Below are 20,489 nucleotides of genomic sequence, written 5' to 3'. Positions count from 1 at the left end.
AAAAAAAGGAGAAAAGAAAAGAAAAGAAAAGATATGTAAAAGAAAAGGAAATAGAAAAGCAAAAAGAAAAGAGAAGAGATTCTATACAAAAAAAAAAGAGAAGCTTTGATTCCAAAAAAGAAAAATGAAAGTGTGTGAAAAGACTTTAGGATCTCTCATAAACGAAACATGCATTCATACTATCATGCATTTCATGGTTCTCTCAGATACTTATGGGACCCTTTCTCTTCAGATTTCAAGATCAACAACAAATTTGACTTCTCACCGCCACGACTCCAAAATCAACTATGGAACAACTCCGTGAGGAAATGGATGAGATGAGGGAACAAATGGGTCATCTTATGTTGGAGATGCAAGACTTGGTCCATAATCAGGATGCACTAAAAGAAGAGAATAGTCAGTTGAAGACTCAGTTAAGCTTGGTTATGGAAATTCTAAAAACAGTACTAAGAAAGGAAGGGGATGTTGTTCCTACTGCTGCAACAGAAGTCGTTGATCCCTTCTCTTCAGTAGGATCCCTTCCCACTCATGGAATACCTCAGGAAGTTCCTCCACAACTCCATGTGCCATTACCTCCATGCCAATCTGTTCTTCAAGGAGGCCAAATGTGTGGGAAAAAGCCTAAGATACCTCAGAGAATTCTCAATCCTATCCCGATGCTTTACGCTCAGTTACTTCCTTGTTTGCTGGAGCTTCAGTTGGTTGAGCTACGAGAATTGGCTACGCCTGAAAAGCTTCCCCCCAACTTTGATGCCAATGCTCGATGTGAGTTCCATTCTGGGGCACCTGGTCATGATATTGAGAATTGTAGGGCGCTGAAGCAGCAAATTCAAGATCTCATTGATTCAAAAGTGATTTTGTTCACCCCCGAGGGTATGTTTGTTCGAGGAAATGGGGTTCCAACTGCGGTGGAAGAAAAGGTTGATTCATACTTCTATGTCAGATCTACTTCAAATCAGAAGCATAATGCACCATCTTGGGTTCCAGGTTTCCCACCTCATCAGTCTCCATTTGTTTCACAGCCAGATCAAAAGAGGAAGACACCTGAACAGAATGGATACTGGAATCATTGCCATCAACAGGGTCCACAAGTGCCAAGGAGACCACCAAGAAGGATTGAACCAATTCCTATGACCTATAGTCAGCTGCTTTCTCATTTGCTCAAGCATTCTTTGGTCCAACTAAGGGAGTTTAAGCCCCCTCCAATACCAATCCCTCAAGGATATGACTTAAATGCAAGGTGTGAGTACCATTCTGGGACATCTGGACATTCAACTGAGGATTGTAATATTTTGAAACACAAAGTCCAAGATCTCATTGACTCCAAAGTAATATCATTCACTCCAAATGGCCTGCGCATAAAACGAAGAGTTCATGCATAAGTGAATGCCCGTATTCCAGAAAGTATCACAAAAAAAAAAAGGAAGAATAAGCCCAAATGGAGTTAAGGCTCCTCAACATTGGCAATCATCATTTCATTTCCGTATTCTCACTTCAGTATTCCCTATTTTGTTGAAGACTACTTCCTTGTCTGAGTTGGTTGGTATGTAACAATAAAAGCACCACAAATTCTCAAGCAACTTCTTCATAATCTTTTCCAAAAAAAAAAGAAATCAAGAATGTTTTGTAGAAGCATCTCTCATTCTCAAGGTTCTTAGGCTCAGTTGTATCCGTGGAGGTTGGTGTTTCAGTTGGTGTTTGAGTTCTCTTTGCAACAAATAGCTTCTCTAAGTTTGGTGACTACGCAAGGTTCCTCCATGGCAAATACTTCTTCAATGAATATGCTTGGGGATCCCGCACGAGGGATAAGCAAGACGCACTCTTATCTTGAGCATTGCATCATTCGCATTGCTCGAATCCCTAAAAGCATTACAAATTCCTGGATGACTTCGTCAGAATCTTCTTCCGTGTGATAATCAAGAGTGTTCTTCACAATGATTCTCATTCTCAAGGTTCTACTTCATATATCAGTTGCCTTTTCTCAGGATCTCCTTCTCAGTGGCTTTGCTAGTTAACAAGAGACAAGAAGAATATGAGAAATAAATTGATGTGATTGCCTTGTGCTCATTCGTTTCCTTGTTTGTTGGAATCACAATTGGTTAAGATTCTAGTATTGGGTCTTCTTCACCACAAGTGGCTCTCTTGAGTTGATAATCATACAAGATTCTTCCCATTTGTGATGGCGATTACTACTCTAGCAACTATGCTTGGGGCTCCCGCACGAGGGATAAGCAAGACGTACTCTTATCTTGAGCATTGCATCACTCGCATTGCTCGAATCCCTAAAGCAAGGCAAAAGTTTACAACTCATGGGTGACTTTGTTGGAGTTCTCTTTTGAAGTAATTTGAAGTGTTTGGAAGGAACTGCAGAAAGTATTCAAGTTCAACAAGTCCAGACGGAGTCAAGTCTCCTCAACAACGACACCCATTTAGTTTCTTACTGCATTCTCATTGTAATTTTTCATTTGTGTGTTTAAGCATCAATAGCATGTAAAAACTTGTTAATTTCTGAATGGAAATCATAATACATTGTCTATGTTTGTCTTGAAGTAATCCATTCGTTATCACTCATAAAATGTTTTTGGCATTACGATACCAACTTTACTAATTGCTTGCTTATGCAAAAAGCTGAGGGAGAATGATGAAAGATAAAAATGAAAAAATCTCTAATCATGTGTTTTCGAATAAAAACCCTACTGAGGATGTACAGGCATTGTTTCAAACCCCCAAACACCGGAGATATAAGGGAGATAGACCCTCGTTAACCCCTTTGGGCCTTGAAGTAGGAGTTTCTTTTCTAATCATAAAAAACCCTTATTTTAACCTTGGGGCAGGGTAGTTTTCATTTAACTTGATCGAGTGTTCAAAACTCACCAAAAGGGTATGCATCTAAGGATACAACAATGGTTATCCTTCAAAAGGTTGAGGAATGTCAAAACTGCAATGATTATCCTTATTTCATCAAGAGATCAAGAGATGACGATGCCACAATGGTAATCCTTCATCAAATCAAAGGAGTGAGGCGGTCGCGATCACCTCCAACGAATCAAAGATAATGCAAGGTCACACGACTTGTTCAAAAAAAAGAGAAAAAAAATGGCGAAAAAATAATGAAAATAAAAGATGAAAAGAAAATGGCAAAAGAAAAAGATGATGAAATTGCCAAGCAAGAACAAAGTCGTGTGACAATGAATCAGAAGAATAAAAGGTGAGCGACCGCCATGTCCAAGGAACCTCATTGATTCCTCAACCATTTCAAAATTCCTTGTGAGGGACGAACACTCGTATCAAGCTAAATTGAACGTAGGAATGGAGAACATCACGAAGGGGGTGGGTACAAATAATTTTGAGCCTAAAAATCCTTTGTTTCTTTAAACCGTGAACCCAGCCAAGTTACAACCCTTAAAAGTCCTAATTGAAGTAGGGTTTATCTCGAAAAGCACACTCCGATGAGATAGCGTTTAACTGACTCCCAATGAAGCGTGACACATATCCATGTTGGTATCGTATGCTTGCTTTATCTTCCATATGCAAAAGTCGAGGTTGTGTCAACTAGTGATTCGGTCACAAGAGGTTGCAACCTCATTTCATAAAAAGTTTCTTTAAACTTCAAGACTAACATAGGCTTTGCATTAGAATCATCATTCTTAGAATTAACATTCTTTTTGCATGCAAAATATGTGCTTAACATCAAGGAAATTTTCAAAGATCAGAATCAGTGAGTAACTTGATCATGTCAAGGTACAAGAGACTTGAGAACTCCGAGGAGTAAAAGCCAATCATCCCAAATGCTGACCACCAAGAGGCAAGTTATCCAAAGAACTCCGTTGGGCATGAACAATTAATACTTTCTTTGATTACCCTGAGGGGAAGATTTTGAAGACTCTGTTGAGCTTGGTAAAGTTGTTTCCATGTTGTTTGACTTCAAAACAAAGAAAGATTGAGGATGCTAGTAAGATATGCCTAATCAGGGGCAATCAAGTCGAGGAATCTCTCTCAAATTCAACCCATCAGGGGCAATCGAGTCGAGGAATCTCTCTCAAATTCAACCCATCAGGGGCAATCATATCGATAAATCTCTTCAAGCTTTGATTAATCTGGGGCAATCAAGTCGAGGAATCTCTCTCAGATTCAACCAATCTGGGGCAGTTACGTCGAGATTTGACAAATCTCTCCAAGGATCCACTGGGGAAATTTCCTTCATGGGTCATGAAACTTGGGGCACGATCTTCTAAGCTTTATTGGCCTCTCCCTAATCATAGGAGTTCATTTCTCCTGGAACCTGGGTCTCTCCCCAAGCACGGAGTTTATTTCTCCTGAGAGTTTGTTCCATTCCTCAAGTATAGGAGTTTATTTCTCCTAGGAGTTGTTCTACTTCCTTAATCAAAGTTCCTTACCTGAATTTCTCGTCCTCGACATGGTGAAGCGATGGAATCTCCTCGAGCTGAAAAACCTCCAAGCAGTGGCACATGGTGAGGAGTCAGAAATTATTCTTCAAGTCAAAGAAGGTGCATTTTACAAATCAAAGTCCAATATCTGTTGGCACCTCCACATGGTCCTTAACACTAGGGGGATTCTCCCTGGTGTTTACCTCATCAATGCCTTTATTTGGCATCCTGCATATAGTGTTCACTGCATATAACATTGCATCCTCAAAAGCGTAGAGTATCCGTCAAAGCGGATCATTACGCCATAGAAAAATTCAAACATGCATAACAAAGCATAAGCCAGATAATACAAATCCGCACCCAGTCAAGACAATAATACATCCCCACACAAAAAGTTGTCCTTACAAATTCTGATTGATATCTACTACTACATTTCAAATCTCTTCCAACCTCGGTGCCGAGGCGAGGTATCCTCAATCTCTGATGAGTGTCTGACACAATGTCTTCTTTTGTCCTGATGTCGAGTCGATGTTGAGTCATAGATCGTAATAGATCTTATTCTTTCAGTCCTGAAGATCATGCTTAGGTCTTCTCCTGGTGTCGAGTCGATGTTGAGTCATAGATCGTAAGAGATCTTATTCTTTCAGTCCTGAAGATCATGCTTAGGTCTTCCCCTGATGTTGAGTCATAGATCGTAATAGATCTTATTCTTTCAGTCCTGAAGATCATGCTTAGGTCTTCTCCTGGTGTCGAGTCGATGTTGAGTCATAGAACGTAAGAGATCTTATTCTTTCAGTCCTGAAGATCATGCTTAGGTCTTCCCCTGATGTTGAGTCATAGATCGTAATAGATCTTATTCTTTCAGTCCTGAAGATCATGCTTAGGTCTTCTCCTGGTGTCGAGTCGATGTTGAGTCATAGATCGTAATAGATCTTATTCTTTCAGTCCTGAAGATCATGCTTAGGTCTTCCCCTGATGTTGAGTCATAGATCGTAATAGATCTTATTCTTTCAGTCCTGAAGATCATGCTTAGGTCTTCTCCTGGTGTCGAGTCGATGTTGAGTCATAGATCGTAATAGATCTTATTCTTTCAGTCCTGAAGATCATGCTTAGGTCTTCTCCTGGTGTCGAGTCGATGTTGAGTCATAGATCGTAATAGATCTTATTCTTTCAGTCCTGAAGATCATGCTTAGGTCTTCTCCTGGTGTCGAGTCGATGTTGAGTCATAGATCGTAAGAGATCTTATTCTTTCGGTCCTGAAGATCATGCTTAGGTCTTCTCCTGGTGTCGAGTCGATGTTGAGTCATAGATCGTAAGAGATCTTATTCTTTCGGTCCCGAAGATCATGCTTAGGTCTTCCCCTGATGTTGAGTCGATGTTGAGTCATAGATCGTACGAGATCTTTTTCCTTTCGGTCATTGTTTCATACAACCATCCTCTTTGAAAACCCCGTGTCGACACCGCTACCACGTTATAAGCTATCTCCATCCAAATCCATTGTTCACTGTAAATATTGCCACCAAAAAATAAATAAATTTCTCTTTCCCCAGCAGATATAAAAATCAGAATAACACTTACACCATCTTCTTTTTAGGACAAATTTTTGGTACTTTGGTATTTAATCTTCTTCTACCTCGAATGTTCGAAAGGCTAACGCCAATCTCACCTTCAGGTTTAAGATGATTAAATAGGGGCAGCTGTCATACCCCAAATTTGTCCTACCCCTTTACTTCTAACTGGCTTAGGCTTTACATTCATGTACATACAACACTTAGGTCATAATCCATACCCATGCATGCATATCATTGGTATTAATCAAAGACTAGCAAGAAAGAACTCTTATGGCAAAGGAATTTCCTACCAAAGGTGAGGATCTGAAGTGTGATTATGTGGCTTTGTTTTCATTGAAGTCTTCCTGGATTAGGGTTCTTCTCAACTCAAGGCATTGGGGGAGTGTACAAGTTTGTAACTCATCTGGTTGTTCCTAATCAGGGTTTCCTTGACCAAAGTCAACCAGCTGACTTTCTGGTCAACATTTAATCAGGAATGGATTTTATGAGTGAGAAGCTTTCATACTGACTATGCGGATGCATTCATTTGACTGGATTTGACTGGAGAAGATTTAATCGGGAATTTCATCAATAATCGGAGAAAAATCAGAACAGTTGACTTTTGGGTTGAAATCGGAAGAATTAGTCGAATATTGACTTTTGGTGGAAAATCGGTCAAGAAAAGTCGAGGAATGAATAAAATCGGGAGTTTGACAAAAGTTGCCAAAAATAGAAAAAAATCAAAAGTGGAAAGTTCCATACTTAGAAAATTTTTTGGCCCTTAAAAAGTTTGATGAACAGTCCACTTCACCATCAGTTTACACGTGGCAAATGGAACTTTTTGGAGAAATTTACAACATCAAAGTTGTTCCTCTCATGGAGGAGAGCAACTTTGTAGTTGGACACTTTTTAATTTGAAGCTTGGTTGAAGAGTCATAAATGTATGAAGTGGGAGATTTTCATTTGAATCAAGTCATGAGGCTGGGCAGATTGCTGGGCACGCGTGAAGCAATTCATCGAACAGGTGGTGTGCCAATTTCAAGACTGATTATAGAGAGGTACAAGAGTCCATTGATTACAAACTTGACACCCATCAATTCCCCTCCATGTTCTTTACACAATAAGATAAGAATCAATCCAATTGGGTAAGTATGGAATCAATGATGAAGCTCCAAAGTCAAGCCCTTGCCAAGTCACGCATTGACAGATTACCAAGCAAAATCCTGGGCAGCACGCATGCATTTCATCAAATACGTGATGTGCCAAATTTGAAACCAATTTTAGGGCTCTATAAGTCTCCGTTCGGATCAGGCTAGGTACCACAATATTCCTTGCCATGCCCTCTATCCAACAAGTCAAGTACCAGTAATTTTGGTGGCATGGTCATTGAGGTATAAGGTTCTAAAGCGGCGCCTTCGCAAAGTTCCACTTGTACAAGGATGTAGGCTAGATTTCATGTCACGCGCGCGCAAGCCTTAGACAGCAGCAAGGCACCATGTCCCAGCCCATTTTTCTCCCATTCCTAAGCATTGATTCAAGAGATATTCAACATCAAAATCCTTTAATTCCATTCCCTCTTTGTAGTGATACAAAGCTCGACTCAGATGGTGGACCATAGAGAGAAATAGAAGACCTCAAAGTGAGCCTCATGAACATCCAGCCACGAGCCACACAATCCATGCACCATGCTTGCAATCAACTGCATATCACCCTTACAACCAGTCCATACACTACTGCACACATAAAAGAAAAAGCTACACTACGCGCATCCTCACCATAAGCCATACATGCACTCTCACTATATAAGGACCCTCACTCCACAAATTCACACTACACACTTCATTTTTTCTTCTCAGCTTCACATCACAACCGCACACTCTCATTACTCTTCTCTCTTCTCATAACAATCTCCATAACCAACCCTAACAACCTTCATCTTCATCCAACAAACTCCATAACCGAATCTCCTTCTTCAATCATCATCACCACCTTCAACAACCTCCTCCAACCACCATTAGCAACCCTCATCAACCTCCACTCAAAAACCGTCATCATCACTGCCATTACCACCACCATCACTACGTCTTCATCAATCTCTAGCATCAAGCCACGGATTCAAACCTCCTCCATAATCATCTGACTCAACCTCGATCTTCATCATCATCTCCATTCACTATCATCATCATCATCATCATCATATCTTGGCAAAGAGGAGCATAGCTTTGTAGAACTCTCTCCTGGAATCAAGAATTGAACAAGTAAGTGGTTCTATAAACTTCTCAGCATTAGCCACCATGGGATAGGTCATGAAGCATTTGTGCTGCACATTTACACATTCTTTTCATTCTTGGTAATTGGATCTGTTTTGCTCGAATAACTTGCTGTTTGAATGTTAAGATTGCTCGCTTGAGCTTTGTGAATGATTTGAATCTCGTTGTTGTGATTAGTTTGGTTTTTAATGGAAGTTGTTCAAGTTAGGGCTTTGAAAATGTGTTAAGTTCGAATTTTAGGGGAAGAATTAAAGAAAACTGAGTGCAGATTCGGATTCAGGGGAAAATTTTGAGTCGGGAAGTGGTAGACTTTTAAGTTTACGGGCATTTTGTTTTTTTCCGGCGGAGGTTGTGCCGGAGAAGATGACCGGAACAGTAGGTTCCGGCATCTGTTCTTTTTCTATCTTCTCCGAGCAGCTGAGATGGCGCGAGCCTATTGGTCTCTAGGGACTGATTTTGATTCCATTTTGTCCTTAGTACAATCATTGGGAACTGAGATGTTAATATCTTAGTGGCTGGGAGTTTATCTTGTATGTTAGTGATTTAATGAAAATGTGGCCCATTGATACTTATCACATTCTATTCTCATGTTACGTTGTTATTGGAAATAATAAAATGCCATGTTGTATAATTCATATAAGCCATGTCTGTTTGTAATAGAAAAGAAAGTGGAACGTAATAGAAAACGTGACGTAACATGCATGCTGGTTGGAAAATGGAAATGAAATGAGAATAATATGTGGCAGTAGTGAGTGGGTCACGCATCTGGTTGTATGGGCCTTAGCGCCATTACTGTTTCCACCCCTATCTTGCAGGCCCATGCGCCTATTTGACACAATCTCAGTTCATATTGAAAGTGATGTTGCACCCCTCCCCTTTGGTAGTTTAGATCTAGTTCATTTTTATTTTGTTTTCTCTTATTTTTCAACTCATAATTCCCTTTTTAATCACATAAAAAATACATAAAAATTGTTCATAGATATCTTAGGGTATGTAAATAATTGTCATGATTTTTGTTAATTTTTCTTAATTGTTTTAGTCCTTTTAATAAATCCTTTTCTTCACAATACATTTGAATTTCCTTGGATTAACACTTCTTTGTAAATAATTCTCTAATAGACTTAGGATTTAATTTTAGTCTCGATTTTTTTGTATAGAATTAATGGATGTATGTGTGCTTGTGAGTATCATTCGTTTGCTATAATTCTCAATTTTATTTGTCGCATATTGATTTTCCTTTACCTATTCCATGTATAGTTTTTGTTAAATTGTATAGTTTAATTTTCGATTCCCTTGTATAGACAACTTAGATTAGAATTTAGGATACGTTCCCTATTGCATTCTTTTTCTTTTCAACTTTTAAAATACGTAATAAATATCGATGAAGATCATACCGTTACTATATTTCATAGTAGGAAAGAAATGATTGGGGCGTAGGCCCCGATGTATGTTCTTTCCTACTTAGCGGAGAAGAAATGATTGAGGTGTGAAGCCTCGGTGTATTTCTTAACCGTTATTTAGAGAAACGATTGTGGCGTAGGCCTCGATGTGCATTCTCTAAATATTCACAAAAGAACTCCTTTTTGTATCTCTTTTACTTAGCGGAGAAGAAATGATTGAGGTGTGAAGCCTCGATGTATTTCTTAACCGTTATTTAGAGAAACGATTGTGGCGTAGGCCTCGATGTGCGTTCTCTAAATATGCAAAACAAAACTCTTTTTGGTATGATCTAAGTCACAAAGTTAAAATCCCCATAAAAAACACCAATCAAAAACACTTCAAAAAACACTAATAAATGGTCAGATTTAAAACAAAGTAAGGAAGTGATGCGAAGCCTTGTAGTAGGTTCTCGTCATCATGGAATTACCCTTAAAAGATACAAACCAATTCTCTCTCTCTTCCCTCTTTTCTTAAGGGCATTGTTATCTCCGCTCCATTGCATCCTAGGCTGTCCCCTTATGCAAGAGCGCGAGCGTTAACTCCGCCCAACTAAAAAACACAAAAACAAACAGAAAATCGTGAGCCGAGCTACGGTAACTCTGATTCCTGAAAAGGATACGTAGGCAGCGGGGTAGGGCCCGTGCGAGTACAATTCTTTATTTTCCCTACATTTTGCATTCATTCGCATTTAGACATAGACATAGTACACACCCTTTAGATAGAAACAAACATAGGTGGATACCATCGAGTACGATGGGCGCGAGGGGTGCTAATACCTTCCCCTTGCGTAACCGACTCCCGTACCTTGATTCTCTGGTCGCAAGACCCTGTTCCTTCCTTTGTTAGGTTTTCTGATATTCCTTTCCCTTATGGGATAAATATATTGGTGGCGACTCTGTTGTTTCATTTTCGCGAGCGTGCGACAGCGACAAATGACTCGCGTATTGTATCACAAGGATTCTTGTTGATTATTAACCAAAGGTAAATCGATTTAGGGGAGGGTTGTTTTAGATTTCGATTAAACAAAATAGTGAAAATAAGTGATTATCAAAATAAGCTGAAACGATTAATCTACTGTTTTGGCTTCCTAACTTATCATCGATCCAAATAATTTCCAACTCACAAGCGAATTCAATTCCCTTTTCGATTATAACAACAATTATACAAGCGCAATTGATATTATATGATGTATGTTCCTAATTCCCGAATTAAGCAAACAGATTATATATAGCAATCGTGAATTAAGCAAACACGACAAACATACGCGGATTAAGCAAACACGATTAAAGTATAGGAACACGCAACCATCGAAATAAATCAATTTAACCTTGGATAATATTGAATTAAGCAAACAACATATCAAAGATTAGAATTGAAAGGAAATAGATTAATTGGAAAATATAAGAACCTCAAAGTATCGGCGGAAACCGTTTACAGCAGATTAACCTCTAAGAATTAGTTCTTCATGATCAAACATACAAGCTCTCAATCGTGAATAGTAAAATCATGAATAGTGAATAGTGAACAGTGTTTTGTGGCTGCTAGACCTGTTAGGAATCAGCAAAAAAATGTTTATGACCCAACTGGGTTGAATTACAAAACCCGACCCACTACTAGCGACCCGAAACTGAAAATATAAAGTGCTGCAGCTTCAAACGCAAAATTGGGAATTATAGGCTCCGAATCTGACTTTGACTCCAACATTAAATTCGTTGCTCTCTCTCTCTCTCTTAGCTTTCCGGCGATTATTAGAACGCCTCAATCGGACTCCCGAAACTCCAATTATGATCGTTTCCGTGGAGACTGCTAAAGCTGAAAAATAAAGTGCGAAAATTAAATAAAGCTAAAAATAAAATAAATTATAAAAACATATTAAAACATAAAAGTAATTAAAACAAATGGAAGAAATGCTTGAGTACAAACCTGGAAGAACACGTGCATCAAAATGCACTGATCAGTGATAGCAAATCTTTGTTTTCCGCAAGCGTTTATGCATATTGTATGGAAGCATGAGATTTACATTATTGTGTTACAATATGATCTTTGCATATTTCAAATGTGGTATGTATGTTATTTTAGGATTTTCATTTTGTGGAAATCAACATGTGGCACCCTTTTTCCTTATGCATGATTACTCTGTGAGATTGTATGATATATTTGTGGTTAGAAAAGGGGTGTTACATTAGCGGTATCAGAGCATGGTCGACCAGTTGATCAGAGTCGTTAATGTCTTTATTCCCGTTATATTAGATTTGTGTATCTGACACGATCAATACTGTTTTATCTGTTTTGGTTGTTGGTTGTCGTAGGACGATGGTTGCTGGAAGGAACGATGATGCCATTGCCGATGCATTGAGGATGTTGGCTAGATCTCTTGGTCAGATTCCTTAAGCTAATGCTGGAAATCGGAATGGTGATGATGATGAGTATCGTGCTTTGGGGAAGTTCCAGAGGAACAATCCTCCAACCTTTGAGGGAGAGCATGAACCGGATAAAGCTCAAGCTTGGTTGAAGGCGATTGAGAAGATCTTTTGAGATATGAATTGCACCGATGCTCAGAAAGTGCAGTTTGGGACTCACATGCTGGAGAAGGAAGCTGAGGATTGGTGGGGCAATATGGCTCAGAGGTTTGATGAGGAAGGTATTCAGGTTACTTGGGATCTTTTTCGCGATGCATTCTTGGAAAACTATTTTTCAGAAGATTGTCGTGGAAAGAAATAGGTGGAATTCCTTGAATTGAAGCAAGGAAATGGTACTGTTGCTGTATATGCTGCTAGATTTCAAGAGCTTATCAATTATTGTCCTCCCTACAATACTATGAATTCGGAGAGGTCTAAGTGTTTGAAGTTTGTGAACAGTTTGAGGCGTGACATTAAGAAGGAGATTGGTTACCAACAGATTACTCTGGTTAACAAGAGTCGGATTTATGATAAGGATAGTAGGGAGAGTGCTTCTCACTACAAGGCTATTAATGAGAAGAAAGGCCAATTTCATGGGAAATCGTATGATGACAAGAGGAAAGAATCTGGTTTTGGTAAGAAGCCAAGTGGGGGAGGAACTTCTAATCCACTTAAGTGCTTCAAATGTGGTGGTGAAGGACATTGTGTTGTTGATTCTGGTAAGGATTCTGTGACATGTTTCAAGTGTGGCAAGATTGGTCACTAGGCAAACAAGTGTGGAGTTGGTCCGAGTGTGACTTGTTACAATTGTGGAGAGCAAGGTCACATTAGTACCAAGTGTGACAAATCAAAGAAGGATCAAGCGAAGGGGAAAGTGTTTGCATTGTCTGGTGCGAAAGCAACTATCGATGATAGGCTAATCCAAGGTACGTGCTTTATTAATGGTACACCTTTGATTGCTATTATTGATACCGGTGCAACATATTCTTTCATTTCTTTGGATTGTGCTAAGAGATTGAATCTTGTGTTATCTGATATGCGTAGAAGTATGTTTATTGATACACCTGTTATGGGTTCTGTTTCTATTTCTTATGTGTGTTTAAATTGTCCGTTGAGTATCTTTGGTAGAGATTTTGGGATTGATTTAGTTTGTCTTCCGTTAGAGCAGCTTGATGTGACTTTGGACATGAATTGGTTGGAATTTAATCGTGTGTATATCAACTGTTTTGATAAGACGATTGTTTTTCCTAAAATTAGTGTTAAGGAAGATTTGTTTTTGTCTGCTAAACAAGTTGATGAATCTGTGCAAGATGGGGTTGAATTGTTTATGTTGTTGGCAACCTTAGATGTTCATGAGAAGAGAACAATTGAAGAATTGCCGATAGTTTATGATTTTGCGGAGGTATTTCCTGAAGATGCAAGTGATTTACCGTCGAAACGTGAAATGAAAGAATATGTTGCACCGGTATCAATAATAGCAATCAAAGGTGTACCATAAATAAGGGACGTACCTCAGATTAGCCTATCATCAACAGTGGTCTCAGCACCAGACAATGCAAACACTTTTCCCTTCGCTTGCTCCTTCTTTAGTTTATTACACTTGGTACTAATGTGCCCTTGCTGACCACAATTGTAGCAAGTCCCATCTGAACAAACTCTACAATCCACACCTTTGTGACCCGACTTGTCACACTTGAAACACCTTCCAGAATTCTTGTTGCAATCATTAGCACGATGTCCTTCGACACCACACTTGAAGCACTTAACCAGGGCATTGGATCCTCCCCCTCTTGGCTTCCCCCCATAACCAGAACACCTTAGGGGGTCGGAATTTTTTTATTCATCTAACCCTTTTTTATTTATATCAGAAACAAATGCAAATAAAAGCCATAGATAATACCCTTTTTTTTTGGTTTGGAGTGTATCAAGGAATTGAAGATTCAACATATGATCTTCATGGACACTTACTTTTTTATTCTGTGTAAAAAATAAATAGTTTGGATAAACACTATAGTTTGTAAACAAATTATTTTATTAATGTTCTGTGTAAACAATGTAACGAGTTTGATTATAAAAAAATTTATAATCTCTCGGTTTCCTTAATAAACCGAGATAAAAAAGGCGCAAGATTTTGTAAATAATAAAACTGTAGAAACTGGGGTTCGAACCCATGCGTTAATAAAATTAGACCTCAGTGTTTTAAACACCGAGGTGATACGTCTTTACTTTTTATGACGACCTTGTTTATCCTGCTTCTAATGCGAGATAAAATGCATTTCACGTCCGAAGTTATATGTGTTATTTTTGTAGTAGTGTTTCCGCCCTGTTGATCTTGCCAGGCGAACTATAGCCTCTCTTGGCGAGCAATGTATCTTCACCATGAAGTTTCTGCCACATCATCCTCTAAACCACATTGTTTCGCTGCGACGTCACCAAGTGAGAATGCTAAATTTGAAATTTTTTGCCTGGCCTCGCCTAATGCTCGCTGATGACTTTGTTAGGCGAGAAAGCTCGCTTGGTTCTCCCCGGGCTACTGAGCTGATTTTTCCGTCTAGAAACATTCTGTTTCTCCTCGCCTGTTGCTCGCTTTAGGCATGTTGGGAGAGATGTCGCTTGAATCTCACTGAAACCTTGTTGGGCGATGTTAGTTGTGTTCTACTCCATGCTTTGAGTGACCAAATCTTCCAAGGAAATAAAATACCTACGCAAAATGAATGGAATCAGTAGTAAAATGTTCAACACACTTGATCTCCTAATAGAACCCTAATGTTATCAATAATTGGAAATTTTACTACCAGAAACTTGCATACCAAGTTAATAAATGCCTCTTTTCAATGTATCTAATTACCATATTTTTTCACTTATCAACCACGTTGGTGCTAAACCTCTCCCACTTCTCAAATCAATGACCTTGGTGCAGGGATCTCGATTCAATTCTCTAAAAGGTTTCTTGCTGTTACGCCGTCTGTAACTTTAGGGACAACTATTTTGTATCTCCCAAAGGCCCAATAAGAGGAGGCCTATCAGATTTAATCTAGATCTAGACCGCTTCAACTTATAAGTCTCAAATATAAAGGACCTGATGTGAAGGGAAAAATATGATTTAAATTCATTCTCACTCTCAGATAATTTTTTATTCTCTTACTGACTTAGTGTTGAAATGCTAACTTTGTTGGTCATTCTCCTCTCCGCCATATTAAATGCTTACTCCACCGTGTGAAGGTTTTATTTTACCGTTCACCAAACAGTTTTAATTCCACTTTAAACACAACTAAATAATGTTAAATTGTTTATTGATATAAAATTTATAGATTAAATTAATTTCGATTTTAATTAGCATAGCCTAGCCATGAAATAGAAGTGGAGTTGTATTGAGGCATAAAAAAGATACACGTGTCATAAGATGGTAGATAACATAAAATTGATTTAGGCAGACACGTCATTCATCCTTTTCATGTGAAGTTGTTGCTGGTGAACACCATTTATAAATGGAATAGCTAGTGTATTATTATAAAACTCATAACACTTCCTAAAATAAACATAACACATACTTTACTTAAGAAACAAGATTACTATTTATATCATAAGCCACGTAAACAAATCTATCACACTAAATGGCTCATTCGGCTCATTTTGTAACTAACCAACAATATATAATCATAATCCATATACACAGAAAATTATCGTACCATCTCCAAGTTCTCTTATACTTTTAAATATTCTATCATTTCTCAATAAATAAATTGATTTTGATTTGAATTAGCATAGGTTAGCCATGAAATAGAAGTTGGTGGACTTGTGATGAGGCATCGAAACAGTACACTTGGTCAGTCATAAGATGATATATACCAAGATGAAGCTTTTAACCAAACTGTCTCAAAATCTAAAAATTTCTATTTTCAACTTGAACCTTTTTCTTGAATATCTCATTTCTACTTGAACCTTTTTCTTGAATCTCGCATACAAGTTCTAATACACTATTCACAAAACAAGTAAACAACAAGTCACTGTCTATGGCTTTCTTGAATAACAAGGCATTTGCTCATGCAACTTTTAAGTGGTATACCATTCTGCTTTGTTGGTTTTTGGTTCTTTGTTCCTATATAATTTTGAAATTGTTAGGGCAAGAAATATAAGATTAGCTTAAGAGGGTTCAAAACATGAGTAGCATAAAGAGATATCTATGTTTGCTACTGTGTTAAATCTATTATCAATCAAAAGTGGAGTTCCAAATACTAAAACAAGAAACAAAGTTTTTAATATGTTCTAACGTAGTAATCAACTCAAAAGTGGTTGCATCATACATAAGTTGTAAATAATAGTTACAATATGCTCTAAACTAAAATAATTGTTGATTGATCAAGTATAATCACATATCTAGAAAGCCTTCCAAGAGTTAAGGAGATCATCATCTTCTATGCCTTCCCCCATCTTTCTAATGTCCTCTAAAGTCTGAGGATCTGTTTCTTCAACCGAAAAGTCAATAAAAGTATCATCATTCCACAGATTATTGTTTGTGTCTTCCAAAGAAACAGATGATCCAACAATAATTGGCTCTACATTATGTGCCTGCTGTGAATTGTTCATTGGACTATTTTGACTTGTTTTGTGAGACTCCAATACCGGCAAAGAATTGTGGGGAAACGGAAGTAGCTGAGGTTCCCTTCTCAGATCTTCATAATCCAAAATGCTTGTACTTTTTGAAGAAGGTCCAACAAAAGGGCAGTTAGTAGCCCTAATGTCATCATGGAAGTGGGATGTTGTTGGAAATCCAAGTAGAGTTGTAGATTGGTTAACATCAGTTGGAAAAGTAGGGCTTTGATGATATATTGGAGACTTGTACGGTGGTGGATGGATGATTGACGACGAGGTGTTGATAGGTTGAATGAGTGTTGAAGAAGCAGATGATCCATCAAATGTCCCTACATCATGGAAGTCGAAGGTCGTTGGAAATCCAAGTGGAGTTGGAACACTAGAGGCGTAATGATATGTAGGAAAAGTGGATGGTGGTGGATGGTTGTTGATATATTGAGATTGAATTAGTGTTGAAGGCGTAACCCCATTCATGTTGAAACCGGTTGGAGAGTACATTTGTGTGTGAGATTGATGGACAGGCTTTTTGATAGGGAGGAGTAAAGTTGAGTTTTGATTTGCATGAAACTTGTATGATGGTGGAGGGATGTTAAAGGAGGTGTTGATGATGTTTTGAGATTGAGTAGGCTGAAGAATCTTTGTTGAAGGAACCCTATCTCTATCAGCTTGATGTTCAGCCTTTTTCTTTTTGTGTCTATATTTCTGCATTACAATATCGGTCACTTTAGTCAGTCACCGCCGTCTAACAAATATTTAAAGAATTATACAAAACAATATTCATCAAGAATTATCAAGATTATTGAAAAACATTCATCAAGAATCATCAAGATTTGTGAAGAAACATTGATCAAGAATGATAAAGAATATACGTACGTACCTGGAGATGGCTAGCGACATGAGAGGTAGTAATTCCATCAACATTCATTAAAGCAACTATTTTACTCGGAACAACCTTTGAATTTGAAATGCCAATAAGGTTAACAGCATCAACAAACTTTGCATGGAGATCATCAGACCAAACCACACGACGAGGTTTCTTATTATTATGTGACAATGAGTCATTGTCATCATCATCATCATGATGTTGCTCTTTCTTTCTTTTAGGCATTTCGTTAATCACCACAACCATCTTTATCAAAATTGAAGTGATGAAAGTGTAACTTTATATATATAGAGAGCGCTTTGAGTGGTGGGTGAGAGAAATCAGCAAAATCTAGAAAGATTGTGTTAATAAATATCAATATAGATTCTATTTTTACTGCTTAATCCACCGACTTAACTTGAGTTAACTTGAGTGACCGTTGCATTCACCAGAGGTATACTAGGGCTCAAATCATCCATAGTACTATATATTAAATAAAATAATAATATTAAAAAGAATTAATTATTTAATTACTTGACAAATGTCAAAAACCGTAACAATGTCTCGTTAATTAGGCCTTCTATTTTTATGTCTCGTTTTTTTTTAATCTATTTTTATGTCTAGTTAAAAGAGTATTTTTCTGGCCATTTATTTTTAAATCCCTATTATTTGAGAAAAAAATTTATACACTTACAGTGTAAAATTATTTTACATTGTCAACCAATCACAACCTTATATTAGAATAAATCACACTTTAAATTAAAAATTCTTTTAATGACAAGGCACTTTGTTAGTTTTCTATTAGACGACAGTGTAAAATAACAAATGTATAACTTTTATGGGATTTAATATTGTATTTATAACTATTTATATTGTATTTATCACTATAAATTAAACTCTATTATTTTTATGGGATTTAATATTGTATTTATCACTATTTATATTTGTTGATAAAATTCGTCATGCGTTTTTTTTGTGTGTAAGCAAGATATATTAACGGGAGAACAAAGGGGTTCTCCAACCCGGTTACACAAAAAGCGGGAAGGACCCGACACAAAAAGGAAAATTACAACCAATTACAATTATGAGAGAAAAAGAAGCGGATCTTTAGTGAACTCATAAAACGAATAATTTATTGATTTAATTTATTGTATATGAACAAATTTAGATACGATTATTTAGTTATGGTTTATATTATTTTTCGATAAAAAAGATGACAAATGTATAATTTTTTGTTACACAAAAGCAATTTTTTTTTTACTACCTAAAGGATATTTAAGTACACTTGTCATATTTTTATTAAAAAACTAGTCAAAGACCTGTGTTGTAGCCCGAATGCATTAATTGTGGTGTAATATTTTTTGAACGATACGAAAAAATATAAAACAAAGGTATACTAAGTCTCAGATCATCCGTAGTACATATTAAATAAAATAATAATATTAAAAGAAATTAATTATTTAATTACTTAATAAAAAATCTTGTGACATGTCGCAACTTTAAATGTCAAAAACCCTAAACGACAAAGTCTCCTTAATTAGGCAATCTACTTTGCCTTTTATTTTTTGTCTCCCAATAAATGAGTTTTTTTTGGCTAAGTAGTTTAAAAAGATATGTTTTATTCATTAATTATTTGTATTTAATATAATAAAAATTAAAATAATTGACTTTTCGATTAAATATAAGATATATATTTTTAAAAATATTCATATTTTATGTATTGTAAATTAAAATAATTAATTTATTTAAAAAATATTTTTTATATTTAGAATCTTTAAATAGTGTCTCCGAGACACTCGTTATCATAATCCTATTCTTTTTTATCGAAATTAAGTAGGATAGAAATGACAAAAATTTTGCACTCGAGACTATCTACGGATAGGTTTGATTATGTATCATCGGATAAAGTTAACAAATATTTAATTATTGGTTAGTTAAACGGTACAGACATGGATTTAATAATATGACAAAACTTAGGTACAATTCTTTAGGTGTGGTTCTTATTATTTTTCAATAAAGTTATGACAAGTGTATAATTTTCAGTTACACGTATGCTAGAATAAAGTTATGACAAGTGTATAATTTTCAATAAAGTTATTTTTCAATGAATGATGCGCAAAAGTGGTAAAATGCGAGAATAGGTAAAAAGGAATAAGAGACAATACCAAACGGATATAAATTCGTGAATAACAACAACTAAAGCGAAAGAAACCCAGAGGTCCAGTTAAACGGAACTCCAGTTAAAAATTCAACTCAATCGGGTAAACGGTGTGAGAGTTATGAATTTTTTAGCGTCCAGAAGACAACGGTTCAACACTATTTTTCCACCGTAAAACCTCAAGTAAATTGAGAATTCGGGGACCTTCCTCAAAGAATCAATTGTCAACCCCAACACATGAAACATAGTGGACCTCAAGACGGAACTTTTGGCGTATGGCTCGCTTCAAACGAATTTAACGGAAAGAAGTTACGAATTTTCAAATATCCGAGAGACAGTGGAACTACAACATCAAAATTTCAGAAACAATTAATTCCCGCCACTTTCCTTGATGAATTGGCCTCCAGGCTGAACAGAAAAGATGTTGAGAATGTTGAAACAATCCAAACTGCGCGAGAACCAAGCCCATATAACCTTCCAATCGGAAGTTATAAATTTTGCATTTGCACCGTGAAAACAAACATTCGCACCGAACTGTCTGAAAATGATGAAACTCTTTAATATTTTTCTTGCTTTTCGAACGACAAAATAAACGCTTTCCATAACTTATAGCACAAATGAATAGGGAAAATTTTGGGGTGCAATAGAGATAAGTCTTTACTTTTTATGACGACCTTGTTTACCTCGCTTCTAATGTCGAGGTAAAATGCATTCCGCGTCCGACGTTAGATGCATTATTTTGTAGTAGTGTTTCTACCCTGTTGATCTCTCATGGCGAACTATAGCCTCTCTTTGCGAGCAATGTTTCGTCACCATGAAGTTTCTGTCA

General features: G+C 37.0%; 1 protein-coding gene across 1 annotated transcript; it reads right to left on the bottom strand.

Annotated features, from left to right (window-relative positions):
* Window positions 1-16,424: 16,424 nt before the first annotated feature.
* LOC131604559 (two-component response regulator ORR24-like) lies at window positions 16,425-17,769 on the bottom strand. The gene is made up of 2 exons (XM_058876992.1): window positions 17,518-17,769; window positions 16,425-17,342 (listed from the first exon to the last, which is right to left on the bottom strand). The coding sequence occupies exons 1-2, from the start codon at window positions 17,767-17,769 to the stop codon at window positions 16,425-16,427; spliced, it is 1,170 nt and encodes a 389-aa protein (XP_058732975.1).
* Window positions 17,770-20,489: the final 2,720 nt, after the last annotated feature.

Source organism: Vicia villosa, linkage group LG5, assembly GCF_029867415.1.
Source record: "Vicia villosa cultivar HV-30 ecotype Madison, WI linkage group LG5, Vvil1.0, whole genome shotgun sequence".
NCBI classification, from domain to species: domain Eukaryota; kingdom Viridiplantae; phylum Streptophyta; class Magnoliopsida; order Fabales; family Fabaceae; genus Vicia; species Vicia villosa.
Note: the sequence above shows the minus strand (reverse complement) of the source record. Positions and strands in the feature narration are given on the sequence as shown.

What these genes read in the sequence shown, in the direction of transcription:
- LOC131604559 (XM_058876992.1), bottom strand. Translation starts at nt 17,769, where the DNA reads ATGGTTGTGGTGATTAACGAAATGCCTAAAAGAAAGAAAGAGCAACAT. An exon ending in ATGTCGCTAGCCATCTCCAG is followed by an intron (nt 17,343 to 17,517) that starts GTACGTACGTAT and finishes ATTGTAATGCAG; the next exon opens with AAATATAGACACAAAAAGAA.